The following is an 18230-nucleotide window of genomic DNA, read 5'->3' as shown; positions in this document are numbered from 1 at the left end:
GGGCATGCTGTTTTGTTATGGAACACACAATATACTCATTTTGGATCATAGAATTATATTACTATTGCTAGACAATATCGTATGTCTGAGGTTCATTAACTCGGACTCTGTTTTTGTATGTCCTTCCATTTCATGCCAGTATGTGTGGTGAATGGTAAGACGTTTTGACTATAGATTCAGATAAAAAGATGTGTTTGTACATGTTGGCACATGTACTTTATGTACACTGCACAAACACACTTTAAATTAATAATGTCATTACTGTATTTGACAATGTTATCTACAGATAAATATTTCTTGCGACCAGCTTGCTTGGGACCAGCTGGACAAGCAAGGACTTATTTTGAAATAGTCACGAAAATGAGTTATGATTTTACATTTTTTATTTGGGCTGCCTAGGGAAGCAGCCAGGACCAGAAGTGGAGAGGAATTGCCAGCACCTTCAGTTCCAAGAGGAGCTGAATTCTCAGGACCTTCATGTCAGTTGTTCCGACAACATGAATGGTGAAGACGTCAATCGACATGTTTGTCAATTGCCATGCAGAAGCTGAAGACTGGCTTCAGTATTAATTAAGGTTGGTATATTGGCGCACACACTTCCTATGTTTGATGTTTACCTGGTATCCTATTTTGTATGACGGTATTTGCACCCTACTTAATGAAACTATATCCAGTATCCTGTCGTTTTGTGCCTAGTGTTCATGCCATATACTGCCATTAAATGGGGCACTGCCATCTCCCCTTTGTTTTTACATTTTCTTTTGACATTCTGCTAGTCTCACACTCAGTTTCGCTGTCGTGACACTGTTGACCAGGGGTGGAACCGAAACTGCAGCAGCAGCTCTGACCCTAGAGGATGTTGCTGACCTTGACCATCGTGAAACTATTGGTTTGGTGGGTAACGGTTACAATTTAGCATGTCTTACACAGAGTTTTACACCATGTTTGTCATCACATGCATCAAACGGATAAGTGAATTGGTCAGTGTTGGCAAATTTTAACAAGCTTTGTGTGTCCCTCTGATGTACTCCAAATGTTGACTATTTGAAATTCAACTTTTGCCCTTTTTGTGGAATGCCTCCTGGAGGCAACTTTCTACCTAAATAAATTTGGTCCCCTTTTGTGATGTGTCCCTGTTGTAGCTCAAGAAAGCAGATCTTACTGAAGAAGAAATGAGCCGTGTCACTGATCTTTGCCACTCCTGGTGTCAAGCTACTCTGAACTCCACCAACCAGGACTGGCTGTTTCAGTGTCTTCTTTCACATGCTGTAATAATTTGATCAATGAGGAGAGTAAAGGGTTAACATAAATTAGTTTCAGACTTATTAATATAGTAATTAAGAGAGAGAAAAACCAAACTAATGCCAGTAAACTTGAAAGTGATGTATTTTATTTTTAAAGTGGTTAGCAGAGTTATCTATTCATATTAGGTTTTGATAAGGAGTCAAACAGGTCTAAGGTATTTGGTTTTCATATTTAATATAAAACGTTAACTAAGCAAAGACTACGGAGTGGTTTTATGTTGTATGAGTGGGTGCAGTGGATTGGATGCGAGGGGTTCCAGAGTAACAATTGCCCGTGGGAGAGAGCGGAAGAAGGTAGAGAGAGGAAGGACTGAGAAGAATGTATTTGGAGAAATAAGAAATGTAAAAAGGCCTCAGTACATTGTTGGGTACAAGTGTGTCAGTGTTTGCCAGCGGAGCGTGTGGTCAACTGGCCGGAGAACTACGCCATTATCGAGACATCTGCTTGGAAAAGACTGTTCTGGACAGAGAGTCCAGCTCTGTTGCCGTTTGAAATGTTTTCCATTGCAAGTACTGTATCAGAGAAATGTTTTCCATTGCAAGTACTGTATCAGAGAAATGTTTTCCATTGCAAGTACTGTATCAGAGAAATGTTTTCCATTGCAAGTACTGTTTGAAGACTCTGCAAGTACTGTGTCAACAAAGAACTATCTGTTGGAGTTACTGAGGACCAGAATCACCGCATCGCCGGAACGTCTCGCAGGCCTGCAACGTGGGGTGGATGTGCGTGGGTGTGTGGGCCCACAGTGTGTTAATGGTTTAAAGTTACTGTCAAGTTCACGGTTATTATGGGTTAAGTTCATGGTTAAAGTGTTATTTTTGCAGCTTTAATTAAATGAGGGTTAAAGAAAGGTGAAGTAAAAGTCAGGGAGAGTGATGGGGAACAGATCTTTTTTTTTTTTTAATTACTTGATTTGTTGCAATTTTGATACATGACTCCTGTGTGTGTGTGTGTGTGTGTGTGTGTGTGTATATATATTTTTTTCTAGGTATATCATTTAGTTTTGGTCAAGTGTTTTATTTGGGGAAAAAACAGTTTGTTTTTGCACATGCATGAGTATTTGGGTTATTTGGGTAGGCCTATTGTGGTTTAAGTTCATTCTAAAAGGTTTTTAAGCCTTGTCATATATTTGTTTGTCATTTATTTTCATTTCATTTTTTTAATATTTCATTTGAATTTAAAAGGGAATTCATTTGTGTAAAAAAAAAAGAGAGAGAAAAAAAAAAAACCTTCTATAAAGTTCTATTCCCTTGAATTTAAAATGTTGTCCGGGTCAGTATCTCCGAATGGTACATTCACTGACAGTTAAAGGTAATGTGTTGTTTATTAGCAGGGTACAGGAAGTGTTACCCAATACAGTCAAACCTTTGAGGTAGCTACCTAGATTATTCAAATGCAAACACCCCAAATAGACTGTTGGGGTACTACAGCAACAATATTCAGCATGATTTTGTGGTGTATAAAAACACTTGCTGCATTTTGTGTTTAAAATATTTTTTATTTTTATTTTTTTTAAAAGGCCGTAGCAATAGTGTATACTGAACAGTCAAAACCCCTATTTAAATTGAGACACTCTTGTGTACACAAGTCACTCTTGTTATCTATGCTGCTGCATTGTCTGAAGGAAGCCAAACAAAAATACGTTTTACTCTTATGTACCTACACACAAACTCTTAAGTACCTCTACACAAAGTACAACCTTGAAACTTGGTCTGGATCAGTGAACTTGAAAAATGCAGCTTTATAACTGCAATTGTTAAGGTGTATACCATATAATTTCAATAAAGGTTGGTGTTAAACTTTGTCCTATAATGTTCCACCTGCCAGTCCCAAAGCAATGGACAGATTAAAGGAGGTGTAAGCGAAGCTGGTTAATATGTACGTTATATTCCCAAATTATTATATTGATGGTATTTATTCAGTAACAGTTCTGTCGCTGCAGCTCTTAAGTAAAAAATAGCATTCTCAGGTTGGGATACCAATTTCATCCAAGATTAACAGTGAAGTTGGAAGTAATGAAACTAGGGGAGTGAGGTCATTCCCTTTACATTGCCCCCCGTCTATACATCCATGTGATTAGATGTTTACAATCCTGGCCGTGCACCTATGAAACTACTGCTCACGTCAATTGGAAAACGTTTACTTATCGTACTTGTTTCATACCTGTCCTACACGTTTAAGTCATCAGTGTTGATTTTGTTCATGTGTTAAAAAGCTTTATATCCACATGGTAATCATTAGTGTTCAGTTACAGGGTTCTCAGATCTTCAGTACCAATTTCTTGAAATGAATGAGCAGACAAAATTGTATAAGCAGATCTGGGTTCTCTCTGGGTGTGAATTGGGGAGCATTAAACTTTATAGAACTTTTCTATGAACTAAATGCACACCAGGAATTTAAATCTAGTCACCACTGGCCTGGTCATAGCTGTGTCAGTTCAAGTAACGGGGCACACTGAGCACTATATTTTGTCATTCTAAGTCAAGTGGATGGAAGAGTTCACACAGACTATAAAAGGAAAAACAATGTTGAACGATATACAATGAAATACAATGGTGAACGATAATGCTCAGAGTGAATAGCAAGTGAAGTTCCATTTCATGACATTTAAATTCCCCATCACTACTGTATGACTTATAAATGTTTAATTATCAGCACTAGCAATCCCTTACCAGGACAGGCTTGTTTGAAAACGTCCATGGTCTAAAGTCAAGGGTAAAGTCCCTTGAACAACAACACTGCAGTACAATGTTCTAGACAATTTTATTTTTATTTGGAAGCTTTCCTAAAACTAAAAGCTCATATTTGACACACCCGGCATCTCATTATGATGTTGCCTCAAGTAAGTTCACAACATATTGGACAGTGTTGAGATATATGTCCACTCCAGAAACGTAAGAGCACTTATGATTGGCTGAAAGCGAACCCGTCTCATTGGCTGATGAACCTGTCAATCAGAATCATGATTTTGATTGACAGATTTATCAGCCAATGACGACGTTCGTCTACGCCCACCGTCAGGTCAGTCTCAAAAAGATTCGTGCGTGCACAGAGGAGATCCACCACAGAAAAGCAGTGTGCAAATGCACACCAACCGATTTGTGTTTGTAAATTGAGTGTTTTGGAGATAAATAGAGAATTATATTTGTGAAGCAGAGCATCTGGAATGTGACTTTAAAATACAAACTGTGAATTTTAAACTGTGGAATTCAAACACAAAATATAAATGTGACTTTAATATACAAACTGTGGATTTAGAGCTGTGGATTAGAAACACAAAATACAAACTGTGAATTTAATACACAGACTGTGGATTTAAAGCTGTGGACTTGAAACACGAACCTGTGGACTTGAAACACGAACGCAAAGCATCGCATTTGTAGTGCTGAACCAAAAAAACACATGCAAACCAGAACTTGTTCATTCAAAAATCTAGTGTGTGAATACAAACCAAGAGTGTGTGAATACAAACCAAGACTTGTGCATTCACTCATTAGGACTTGTGCATTCACTCATTATGAGACTGTTCTGACTCCATACGATCATTCCATTCCATTTGGAGAGGTCATTAGGACGTTCCATTTGGAGAGGTGCGCTGCGCGATGGGATGGACAGGAGAGAAGGACCCGCCGATTTTGACAAAACAATCATGACTGATACACATGAAAGAAGACCCTTCACAGCTAATAGAGAATTTTAAATTTTAAGAATCTGTTCAGAATTGAATGAGTACGGCTATAGTTAAATGTGAAATCTTTCTGCTATAAATATGCATCCATGCGTTCTGTGCGCCCGTCGGCTGCTACGTTTCCTTTTTGCCACACATCTACACTTCATGGAGTACATTTTTTTGTACCGAATTAACCAAATTAACCGAATTAAAGTAATAAAAAACGGAAATAAAAAGGGGTAAAACCTTCGGGCGACGGCTAGAGGTTCCCTTTGGGAATTAAAGCCCCTGCCCCTATAATTCCTTCTGCACGTCCCTGTTTGGTACTGTAGATACCTGCACCAAACGATTGCCTCTTGATTGCTATTTGTGATCAATAAGGAAACCCAAGGAAATAATGATGCAATGACATCCCTGGTCTACTTATGATAGTCCCAGGCTTTTATCTCTCTCTCTCTCTCTCTCTCTCTCTCTCTCTCTCTCTCTCTCTCTCTCTCTCTCTCTCTCTCTCTCTCTCTCTCTCTCTCTTTCCTGTTTCAGATCCAGGTCTCATCTATGAGAAGTGTGTGCAGGGTGAGGAGGGCTTTGAAGGAGCGGTGGATCTCTTTCCGGCCGGATACAACAACGCTAAAGCTGTGGAGCCTCAGCTCTCAGGTATTCACCTTCAACACTGAAGCCCTCACTCACGCTCCGTCAAAACGGCCGAGGATAGCAGAGCTACAAGCTCACGACGTGTGGCAGATGTGCCGCTTTGGGGGACACGGCCTTAACCCATTAAGACCGGGAAGGCGGGAACGCATGTGTGTCATTTTCAGATTTATTTAGGCTATTAAAAAATAGCAGATATACAAGCTCACAGCACTATGAGCTTGTAGATCTGCTGTTTTTGAAAAATCATGAACATTTGTGCAGATCTTTGTATATATATATATATATTTTTTTTTACTCAAATCTTTGCTTCTGCGGGGTCCCTGGAAGAACATATTTTGAGATGGGGGTCCGCGGCCAAATACATATAATTCTGGGGGTCCTTGACATGAAACAATTTGAGCACCACTGATTATAGCAACATACGTTTTAAAAAAAAAACTGTTAGGATTTAGAAGACATTTGTAGAATCCCCCAGAAGCAAAGATTTGAGTTTGACATATTTGCTTTAAATGTATATATATTCAAAGATTTGAACAAAATGTTCACGATATTTAAAAAAAATAGCCAAAGTATAAAATAATGGTTTAAGTGGTTACACAGACGCGTTCCTGGTTTTAACCCCATATTACAATAATAAAAAGAAAAAAAATAATCTAAACTAAACTATTAACCCTTTAACTGCCAGAGATTATTTCTGAAAATTTCTAGCCAGTGCCAGAGATTTTTCATTGAAAAACAAAAAAGTACCTAGGAGCAGAGATGAATATTTTTTAAGTTTTAAGTTAAAAAGGAAGTGGATAGACCCCTATATCTTCGATAAATCATATATCCTTGGTCTTTGGGTCAAATTGGACAAAAAAAAAAAAAAAAACCTTTTATTTTGATTTTTCTTTCACTTCACGTAGATCTACGCGATTGGCACGTGGCGGCTTTAAAAAAATGCGAAGCTGTAAATAGAGAAGACAGACTATGAGAAGACAGACTATGCACCCACTGCACACAAAATGAAGTGGAAACCGAGCTACACTTCCTAACCGTCTGTCCATTGTACCAAGACATCAGAGACACATACTTCCCACAGATTACAACCACACACGGAGATTTTGAAAACGTGACCAATGACAAAAAACTCCCATATCTGCTGGGCGAAGTACAACAATGTGCAAACACAGCAGCAAGATTCGTGAGTTGCTGTGATAGGAGAAGGATATCAAACGGAACACGACCACCCTAAAGACTAATCATTGTGTATATTCCTGCACTATACCTGCACCCAGTGATCTTGGTACATAGAAATTGATCTATTGAAGATTCTGACTTTCAAATGTACATATTTTTTGTTTTGATTGTATTGCTGTATTGTTGTATTGTGCTTTCTGCTTTGGCAATGTAAACGTATGTTTTCTCATGCCAATAAAGCCCTTTGAATTTAATCGAAAATAACTGTGTCTTATTGTTGTTGTAGGGAAAATGCTGGTTCTGGACTACATCCTTGCACACACACGGAGCACAACAAGTGACAAGGTGGTACTGGTGTCCAACTACACCCAGACGCTGGACCTCTTTGAGAAGTTGTGCAGATCCCGCAGGTAATGGACAGTGGCGGGAAGTAATAAGTACATTTACTTAAGTACTGTACTCAAGTACAATTTTGAGGTGTTTGTACTTTACTTGAGTATTTCCAATTTCGAATACTTTTTCCTTCTACTCCACTACATCTCAGAGGCAAATATTGTACTTTTACTCCACTACAATTATTTGAAAACTTTAGTTACTAGTTACTTTTCAGATATAAATTATTACATTATAAAACATACATTAACCACTTCAGCCCTATTTTATACCTAGGCTATTTGAAAATAGCCGATCTACAAGCTCACAACGCGTCGCAGCGCGTTGTGAGCTTGTAGATCTGCTATTTTCAAATATTTTAGTACTTTTACTTTTGGTACTTTAATTACATTTTGATGCCAATACTTTTGTACTTTTACTCAAGTCAATTTTGAAATCTGGACTTTTACTTGTAACAGAGTCTTTTTATATTGCAGTATTGGTACTTTTACTTGAAGAATTTGTGTACTTTTTCCACCACTGGTAATGGAGACCAAAGACAGAAGATGTGTATGTCTGTCTGTCTGTCTGTCTGTATTTCCAATTTTCAGTACTTTTACTTCTACTCCACTACATCTCAGAAGCAAATATTGTACTTTTTACTCCGCTACAATTATTTGAAAAATGTAGTTACTAGTTACTTTGCAGATTTTGATTATTATTACAAAACATACATTAACCACTTCAGCCCCTATATTTACTGTGGCTATTTGAAAATAGCCAATCTACAAGCTCACAACACGTCGCTTTGCAACACGTTATAGGTTGTTACACACCGGCGAATATAGCGAATATACGCAAAATTCGGACTCGTTCCGAATAATTAAAAGACGCTTTTTCGCTTCGCTTTTTCGCTCCATGTACGGAGCCATTGACTTTATAAGGTTTAAAAAAAAAACGCATTATTCGCACGTAAAAATCGCCCCGGTGTGTAAGGACCTTTAGGCTTGTAGATCTGCTATTTTCAAAGGATTTTTATACATTTGAAAACTTGGGACTTTCTGCGTAATAGTACTTTTACTAGTAAGAGTACTTTTACTTTTGGTATTTTAAGTATAATATACTTATGATGCCAATACTTTTGTACTTTTTACTCAAGTGGATTTTGAATACCAAACGTTTTAATGGTATTAGAGTATTTCTACACTGTGGTATTGATACTTTTCCTGAAGTAAACCATTTGAGTACTTCTTCCACCACTGTGATCAGCAGATCTCCGTCTTGCATTTCACAGGTATCTTTATGTTCGACTTGACGGCACAATGTCCATCAAGAAACGGGCCAAGATCGTGGAGAGATTCAACAATCTGTCGGTGAGTTTGACAACGGTCGCAGTCGCTGTGATTATTTGCGTTCACAATATTTTTTGCATGATCATCACAATTGTTTCCATTATTGTTTTCCAATAGACAATTCCTTTAACACATTGAGTGCCAGGGGTGTTTTAAAACAGGGTACAGTCTGTGCCTGGATTTTGAACCATTTTTGAACCTTTTTCAAGTAGTCACAAAATATTTTCAGTGATCACCGTCCTCACGGTGATCCCCTCATTACACACATAGAGGTCTCGTACAATCGGGGGAAAAAAATTAAAAACATTCGGTAATCCGTTCCATAGTTGCAGCCAGTTGAAAATAGTCGAAAATACATAGTAAAAAAAAAAGTACACAGGAGCCAAGATACAGGCTTTTGAAGTCATAGGTTAACCAGGAAGTGGATTGGAGTCTAAATCTTCGAAAAATGATATCTCCTGGTGCTGTGAAGGATTTTTTTTTAAATATTTTTTTCCAAAAACGGTCATAACCGTTTTTTTTTGTGTTTGGATTATGAAAAACGGTCCGGACCGTTTTTGGCACTCAATGTGTTAAATGTTTGAAAGTATGAAATTATTTAAATGTGGCCTGTGTTGGCCAAAGTACATTATTTTGATTATCACTTGTCAGCCATATCTGTGTATATTGTGGTTACTTGACATAATATCTGCCATGAGCAATGCTTGTTTACAAATCCTAAAAGATAAACAATAATGTAATTATAATTTTCAAAGCCAAAAAAATACAATTATTACAATTATTAAAGCAATTATTAGTTATTTCCATTATGGTCCTTGTACACATAACATGTAACATAACACATAACTCAAGTAACAATCATGTTCAAAACATAAAACATTTCAAGACAAGAAACGTTGCATTTAAAATAAAGCAGGGGTCTTCAACAGGAGTCCGGGACCCCTAAAGGTCCTCAGAGTTACTACAGGGAGGGCCTCCAAATCTTTCTGATAGTATTTTTTTTTTTACATTAACCACTTGAACCCTAGCATCCCTTTTCTGAGGAGAACTTTAGCCAAAATTAGCCGATCCACAAGCGCTGCAAGGCGAGGTGAGCTTGTAGATCGGCTAATTTTGGCAAAGAGTTATAGGTGTAGAGGGAAAAAGGAGCAGCAAAGTCTATCAGAAACACAATTTTATGCAATATAGAGGGGGTCCCTGCTTCATCTCTCTCTCAGCTAGGGGGTCTCCTTGGCCTAAAAACGTTGAAGACCCCCTGAAATGAACCTATAAATAATAGTATCCTACGTGCGTGTTTTCCTGTGGTCAGAATCCAGAGTTCATCTTCATGCTGAGCAGCAAGGCAGGGGGGTGTGGCCTCAACCTGATCGGGGCCAATCGCCTGGTGATGTTTGACCCGGACTGGAACCCGGCCAATGACGAGCAGGCCATGGCGCGCGTCTGGAGAGACGGACAGAAGAAGACCTGCTTCATCTACAGACTGCTCTCTGTGAGTCCCACCATCTTTACTGATAGGGCTGCAATAGCTTTTTTTCCCTTTCTTTTTTGCCGACGATCAGTGGTGTAAAGTAACTACCGTAATTTTCGCACTATAAGCCGCACCTGAATATAAGCCGCAGCAGCTAAATTGAATGATTTGTACATATATAAGCCGCGGGTGTAAAATCCCTAGATTTAGGAGGTCCCCTAGTGACCGTTAGCTATAAAAATCCATAGATAAGCCGCACCGTTATATAAGCCGCAGGGTCGAAAAATGGGAAAAACGTCGCGGCTTATAGTCCGAAATTTACCGTATTTACTCAAGTACTGTACTTTTTTTTCAAAACTTTTGAGGTACTTTTACTTTACCGGAGTATTTCCAATTGTCTATAACAAGCTCTCTAACAAGCTCATAGCGCGGCACCGAGTGCATCGCTATGAGCTTGTAGATCTGCTATTTTTGAAAAATCTTGAAATTGTGTGCAAATCTTTGAATTTTTTAAAGCGAACATTTGTAACTCAAATCTTCGCTTCTGGGGGGGTGGGGGGAAGAACACCAGCATAAAAAAGATGTGATGTGAGGCTTAATTTTTAGGTGTTAAAAGTCATCTGAAATGTTTTAGTTTTAGTCGACTAAATATCATTTAGTCTTCTAAAACCGGGGTAGAGTGGCCGGGTAGAGTGAACTGGAAACCGCAAGGTTCACAGTTCGATCCTGGGCTGGGGGGCTCCCCCAAAGTTAGTGTTGAAGTGTCCTTGAGCAAGACGCTGAACCCCTAATTACTCCCGATGAGGAGCTTGGAGCCTTGCATGGTTTCCTCCTCCATCGGCGTATGAATGTGTGTGTGAATGGGTGAATGTAATGCACTATCTATGTAAAGCACTTTGGATAAAAGCGCTATATAAATGCACCATTTATCATAAGAGTTTAGTCGACTAAATCTACAGTTGATTTTGTCGACCAAATGTACTTTGGCGGTGCCTTGATGGCGTCATAATGCCTGATTTTACACTTTGTTGCATGCTGAAAAATAGCCGATCTACAAGCTCGCAGTGCGACCGCGACGCGTTGTGAGCTTGTAAATCTGCTATTTTCAGAGCGCAACACCCGAGCGCAACCAAACATAAAATGACTTGTCTTTTAGTTCTACTGGATCTCTTCTCCACTAGATCCCTCACTAACATTTTAGTCGAGTTTTTATTTGTTGACGAAATTGTCAACATAATATTAGTCTTAGTTTTAGTCATCATACTGTAGGTTAGTTTTTATTTAGTTTTTATTCAGTTTGTCAGTGAAAAAGCCTCTGATGCGTCAACGGCCACACTCCAAGAGGGGAGTGTGCCCTTTGTTCAGTTATCCTTTTGTCCAGAGGGTACATACACGACATTAAACAGCGATCAGCTTAGCTCAAAATCAGCATATTTATTAACTTCAATACAGCAATACACAGGAACAACACTGTGATATATGTGAACCAATAATGCAAGATAGGTCAAATCAAATACTCAACGTATCAGAGAGATTTTGCTTCGGAAAGGCTCAAGAGCAATTAGTCCACACAGGGAAAGGATCGGGAGGCGCCTCGTATGCACGAACAACAGAGTCAGTAAAACCGTCTGTAGGGTCGTGGAGAATTCTAATGTAACAGGATGTGTAATGCTACTATTATACTACAGGAAACCAGTGAGGGGGCCATGCCCAAAAGGGAGTTTGGATTGGATAGTTTAGAAATGCACGTCAGTGTCATAAGGTGTGCTACTAAGTGGTTGCCGTGGTCTTCTCAAGTCTGTTAGGGCCTTGGTTCTCAAAGTGGGGTCCGGGGACCCCCAGGGGTACTTGAGGGGGTTCCAGGGGGTACCCAGCAAAGTGTGTAAATATAGCATCAGAATAATTTTAACCTTTTATACTTTGGCTAATCAAAAATAGCAGATCTACAAGCTCATAGCGCCTTGTAGATCTGCTATTTTTGAAAAATCGTGAAAATGTCTGCAAATCTTTTAATATATATTGTTTTAAAGCGAACATTTTTAACTCAAATCTTTGCTTCTGGGGGTCCCTGGAACAAAATATTTTGAGATGGGGGTCCGCGGCCAAATACATATCATTTTGGGGGTCCTTGAGATGAAAAAGTTTGAGGACCACTGTGTTAGGGCACACGTGGAGCCAAGGCCGCAAGGGTTAAGAGGTGCATGTCAACTTTCTAGCAAAAAACAAACAAAAAAACAAAAAAAAGTTCAGACAGTTTGACATTTACTTTTCAGCCTATGCCTCGTATCCTGTTTTTAACCAATTTTAGGTAGTTTTAGTCAATGTTATGTTCATAAGGTGAGATGGACTTGTCGTGGCACTTGAATATGCAGAGGTCCAGAGAATGTAAAGTGATGTTTAACCTTTAACCCATTAAGACCTGGAACTGTGTCATTTTTAGATTTGAGCTAAAAAGCATTATTTTACACTTTGGGCTATTCAAAAATAGCAGATATACAAGCTACGAGCTTGTAGATCTGCTCTTTTTGAAAAATCGTGAAAATGTGTGCAAATCTTTGAATATATATGTATTTTTAAAGCGAACATTTTTAACTCAAATCTTTGCTTCTGGGGGGTCCCTGGAACAAAATATTTTGATAGGGGTCCGCGGCCAAATACATATCATTTTGGGTGGTCCTTCACATGAAAAAGATTGAGAACCACTGATACAGAAACATACGTTTTTTCAGAATACTGTTGAGATTTAGGAGACATGTAGAATCGGCTTCAGGTCTAAATGGGTTCAAATGGATGTGTGATGAATATGTGCCATATTTTCCCACCGAGTGCATCGCTATGAGCTTGTAGATCTGCTATTTTTGAAAAATCTTGAAATTGTGTGCAAATCTTTGAATTTTTTAAAGCGAACATTTGTAACTCAAATCTTTGCTTCTGGGGGGGTGGGGGGAAGAACACCAGCATAAAAAAGATGTGATGTGAGGCTTAATTTTTAGGTGTTAAAAGTCATCTGAAATGTTTTAGTTTTAGTCGACTAAATATCATTTAGTCTTCTAAAACCGGGGTAGAGTGGCCGGGTAGAGTGAACTGGAAACCGCAAGGTTCACAGTTCGATCCTGGGCTGGGGGGCTCCCCCAAAGTTAGTGTTGAAGTGTCCTTGAGCAAGACGCTGAACCCCTAATTACTCCCGATGAGGAGCTTGGAGCCTTGCATGGTTTCCTCCTCCATCGGCGTATGAATGTGTGTGTGAATGGGTGAATGTAATGCACTATCTATGTAAAGCACTTTGGATAAAAGCGCTATATAAATGCACCATTTATCATAAGAGTTTAGTCGACTAAATCTACAGTTGATTTTGTCGACCAAATGTACTTTGGCGGTGCCTTGATGGCGTCATAATGCCTGATTTTACACTTTGTTGCATGCTGAAAAATAGCCGATCTACAAGCTCGCAGTGCGACCGCGACGCGTTGTGAGCTTGTAAATCTGCTATTTTCAGAGCGCAACACCCGAGCGCAACCAAACATAAAATGACTTGTCTTTTAGTTCTACTGGATCTCTTCTCCACTAGATCCCTCACTAACATTTTAGTCGAGTTTTTATTTGTTGACGAAATTGTCAACATAATATTAGTCTTAGTTTTAGTCATCATACTGTAGGTTAGTTTTTATTTAGTTTTTATTCAGTTTGTCAGTGAAAAAGCCTCTGATGCGTCAACGGCCACACTCCAAGAGGGGAGTGTGCCCTTTGTTCAGTTATCCTTTTGTCCAGAGGGTACATACACGACATTAAACAGCGATCAGCTTAGCTCAAAATCAGCATATTTATTAACTTCAATACAGCAATACACAGGAACAACACTGTGATATATGTGAACCAATAATGCAAGATAGGTCAAATCAAATACTCAACGTATCAGAGAGATTTTGCTTCGGAAAGGCTCAAGAGCAATTAGTCCACACAGGGAAAGGATCGGGAGGCGCCTCGTATGCACGAACAACAGAGTCAGTAAAACCGTCTGTAGGGTCGTGGAGAATTCTAATGTAACAGGATGTGTAATGCTACTATTATACTACAGGAAACCAGTGAGGGGGCCATGCCCAAAAGGGAGTTTGGATTGGATAGTTTAGAAATGCACGTCAGTGTCATAAGGTGTGCTAAGTGGTTGCCGTGGTCTTCTCAAGTCTGTTAGGGCCTTGGTTCTCAAAGTGGGGTCCGGGGACCCCCAGGGGTACTTGAGGGGGTTCCAGGGGGTACCCAGCAAAGTGTGTAAATATAGCATCAGAATAATTTTAACCTTTTATACTTTGGCTAATCAAAAATAGCAGATCTACAAGCTCATAGCGTGGCACCGAGTGCCGCGCTACGAGCTTGTAGATCTGCTATTTTTTTTTAAAAACCACTGTGTTAGGGCACACGTGGAGCCAAGGCTGCAAGGGTTAAGAGGTGCATGTCAACTTTCTAGACATTTACTTTTCAGCCTACGCCTCGTATCCTGTTTTTAACCAATTTTAGGTAGTTTTAGTCAATGTTATGTTCGTAAGGTGAGATGGACTTGTCGTGGCACTTGAATATGCAGAGGTCCAGAAAATGTAAAGTGATGTTTAACCTTTAACCCATTAAGACCTGGAACTGTGTCATTTTTAGATTTGAGCTAAAAAGCATCATTTTACACTTTGGGCTATTCAAAAATAGCAGATATACAAGCTACGAGCTTGTAGATCTGCTATTTTTGAAAAATCGTGAAAATGTGTGCAAATCTTTGAATATATATATATTTTTAAAGCGAACATTTTTAACTCAAATCTTTGCTTCTGGGGGGTCCCTGGAACAAAATATTTTGATGGGGGTCCGCGGCCAAATACATATCATTTTGGGTGGTCCTTCACATGAAAAAGATTGAAAACCACTGATACAGAAACATACGTTTTTCAGAAAACTGTTGAGATTTAGGAGACATGTAGAATCGGCTTCAGGTCTCAATGGGTTGAAATTAGGGGTGTGCCGATACACTAATTTCACCAAACGATACGATACGATATTTGGCTATATTATAGATATATTGACTTCGATACGATTTCGATACGATACGATACGATACGCACTTTTTTTTATTATGAAAATATATGGGGGAGAAAAAAAGCAAATGCAAACAAATAATTCTGTTTTTGCATTATTCAGACATGCAAACTTGTAGCTTTTCAGCTACAATAGCCGTTTTGAATCCAAATAGGGCAATAGTGTGACACCTGACCAAACGATACATATCGTCACGAAAACGTATCGCGATATATCACGGGACGATATATCGGCACACCCCTAGTTGAAATGGATGCTGACAAAATATGTGGCATATTTTCCCATCGTTTTTTTAGTCGACGAATTGAATAGTTGAATAATACGTGAGGTGTGTTTGTTGTGTTCGTTGCCAGACGGGGACCATCGAGGAGAAGATCTTCCAGAGACAGACGCACAAGAAGGCTCTGAGCAGCTGTGTGGTGGACGAAGAGCAAGACGTCCAGAGACACTTCAGCCACGAAGAGCTCCGGGAGCTGTTCACCCTCAACCAGGAGACCCCCAGTGACACCCATGACAAGTAAACATTAATACCCCCCCCCCCAGTGGTGGAAAAAGTACTCAAATGTTTTACTTGACCTGAGGCCTTAACAAATGTTTTCTAAATTCTAACAGTTTTTTGAAAAAAATCAAAAAAAATGTTTTTTCAAGATTTAAAAAAAATAGCAGATCTACAAGCTCATAGCGCGGCACCGAGTGCCACGCTATGAGCTTGTATATCTGCTATTTTTGAATAGCCAAAGAAATATAAAGTGACACCGATACGTTCCAGGTCTTAATGGGTTAAGTAAAAGTATCAATACTGCAATGTAAGCACTCTTGTTACAAGTAAAAGTCCGGAATTCTAAATTTACTTGAGTAAAAGTACAACGGTATTGGCATTAAAATATACTTACTGAAAAATAAAAGTACAAGTTTAGCAGAATGTCCTATTTTACAAGTTTCCAAATGTTTAAAAATGCTCTGAAAATAGCAGATCTAACAAGCTCACAACGCGTCGCTTTACTAGTTACTAGTTACTAGTTACTTTGTAGATTTTGATTATTATTACAAAACACGCAATATCCACTTCAGCCCTTAGGCTTTTTGAAAGTAGCCGATCTACCAAGTGCCGCGCTATGAGCTTGTTGATCTGCTACTTTTTGGAAAAATCGTGGAAATTTTACCTTTTTATACATATTTTTAAAGTGAACATTTGTAACTCAAATCTTTGCTTCTGGGAATTCTACAAATATAATCTAAATCCTAACAGTTTAAAAGATATGTATTTGGCCGTGGACCCCCATCAAAAATATGTTTTCAAAGATTTGCACACATTTTCACGATTTTTTCAAAAAATAGCAGATCTACAAGCTCATAGCGCGGGACTCTCCGCTGTGGACTATGAGCTTATAGGTATATCTGCTATATTTGAATAGCCAAATAAATCTAAAAATGAACACACAGATGCGTTCCCTATTCCCTTGAGCTTGTAGATCGGCTGTTTTCACTCATTTTGAAAATCGGCTCTATGCACAGCAGCCATATTATCACTTCTTTCACAGGTGTTACCAATGATGCTAATGAAGGCTCTGTTCCATTTAGTGTAGCACAGTGATTTCCACGACCCCCACAACTCTGAGAGTGTACAAATGGACATGCACAATATCAGCAACCCTGACTCTGTTTGACCAGAATGGAACAGAGCCTTCATTAGTATCATTGATAACACCTGTGAATGTCTTCATAATATGGCTGCTGTGAATAGAGCCTATTGTATTGATTTATTGATGTTTTTGTCTTTCTTTCTTTCTTGTCTTCTGTGTGTGTGTGTGTGTGTGTGTGTGTGTGTGTGTGTGTGTGTGTGTGTGTGTGTGTGTGTGTGTGTGTGTGTGTGTGTGTTGTCGCTGTGTTGCACCAGGCTGCGGTGTGCGCGCTGCGTGAACGGGAGGCAGGTTCGCCCGCCGCCCGACGGCTCTGACTGCACCAGTGACCTCTCCCGGTGGAACCACTGCAGCGACAAGCGGGGCCTGAAGGACCCCGTGCTCCAGGCCTCCTGGGAGCCCACCACCGTCTCCTTCGTCTTCCACCAGCGCTCCCACGAAGACCAGCGGGGGGTGGTCTAAGTGTGGCTTTTTTTTACCCCTCAGCATCTCTCGTGGAGACTAAAACAGAGACAACAGGCTCTAATGCACCAGCAGCCACGTTTGGAACGAAAGTGGGGCCTCTTCCTTCACAGGTGTTACCAATGATACTAATTAACCCGTTAAGACCAGGAACACACCTGTGTGTCATTTTTTAGCGGCGCTAGCCGCTCTATACCTGACTTTGTCAGGTATAGAGCGGATCCTGCTCTATACCTGACTTTGTCCGTGTGCGTCAACGTTCTGATTGGTCAGGTGTGTCAACAAAGTGATTGGTCAAGCTTCACGTGACACATGGCTATAAACACATTATAAACACATATCGATGACAAAATGTATCAAAGGCGCCGCTACCTTCACACAGGGTGTGATTTTTTTTATTTCTTTGGGCTATTCAAAAATAGCAGATCTACAAGCTCATAGCATGGCTATACGAGCTTGTAGATCTGCTATCTTTTGGAAAAAATCATGCAAATTTGTGCAAATCTTTGAATATGAATATAGATTTTTAACAAACATTTTTGCTTGTGGGGGTCCCTGGAACCAAATATTTTAATATGGGGGGACGGGAGGGGCGTCCGTGGACAGATACATATAATTTTGGGGGTCCTTGACATTTTTTGAGAACCACTGATATATATAGCGACATAAGTTTAAACAAAACTAAAAACTAAAAAGTTTTAGAAGACATTTGTTGAATCCCCAGAAGCCAAGATTTGAGTTAAAAAATGTTTATGTTTATGTTATGTATATATTCAAAGATTTGCAAAAAAAAACACGATTTAAAAAAAGAAAATAGCAGATCTACAAGCTTCTAGCGTGGCACTCGGTGCCGCGCTATGAGCTTGTAGATCTGTAGATTGGAACACGTTCAAGGAACCATCCCTGGACCCCAATTTTCCAGTGCGTCAACATGCACAATATCAGCACTCTGTCTTAAGTTTAACCAGAATGGAGCAGAGCCTTCATTAGCGTCATTGGTAAGACCTGTGAAGGAAGTAAGGGAGAGGCTCTATGCACAGCAGCCATATTGGAAA

The 18230-nt window shown here is 39.4% G+C and overlaps 1 protein-coding gene and 1 long non-coding RNA gene across 3 annotated transcripts in view; both read left to right on the top strand.

The window, feature by feature from the left end:
- rad54l (RAD54 like) overlaps window positions 1-17576 on the top strand; it is a 44961-nt gene extending 27385 nt beyond the window's left edge. Inside the window, exons 15-20 of the mRNA XM_084085294.1 lie at window positions 5516-5629; window positions 7092-7215; window positions 8472-8550; window positions 9839-10018; window positions 15427-15590; window positions 16971-17576. Of these exons, the coding sequence (XP_083941420.1) occupies window positions 5516-5629; window positions 7092-7215; window positions 8472-8550; window positions 9839-10018; window positions 15427-15590; window positions 16971-17175 (866 nt within the window). The 3' untranslated portion in view covers window positions 17176-17576. The remainder of the gene's footprint in view (window positions 1-5515; window positions 5630-7091; window positions 7216-8471; window positions 8551-9838; window positions 10019-15426; window positions 15591-16970) is intronic.
- LOC311065092 lies at window positions 119-2775 on the top strand. Of its 2 annotated transcripts, XR_014602795.1 has the most exons (4): window positions 119-154; window positions 400-575; window positions 777-894; window positions 1143-2775. It is a non-coding gene; the product is annotated as an uncharacterized lncRNA (long non-coding RNA). The 2 variants fall into 2 exon arrangements; XR_014602796.1 differs by having other exon boundaries at window positions 400-894.
- Window positions 17577-18230: the final 654 nt, after the last annotated feature.

The sequence above is a fragment of the Gymnoscopelus microlampas genome (assembly GCF_963454915.1).
Source record: "Gymnoscopelus microlampas genome assembly, chromosome: 17".
Lineage (NCBI taxonomy): Eukaryota > Metazoa > Chordata > Actinopteri > Myctophiformes > Myctophidae > Gymnoscopelus > Gymnoscopelus microlampas.
This window is presented reverse-complemented; position numbering and strand designations above follow the sequence as displayed.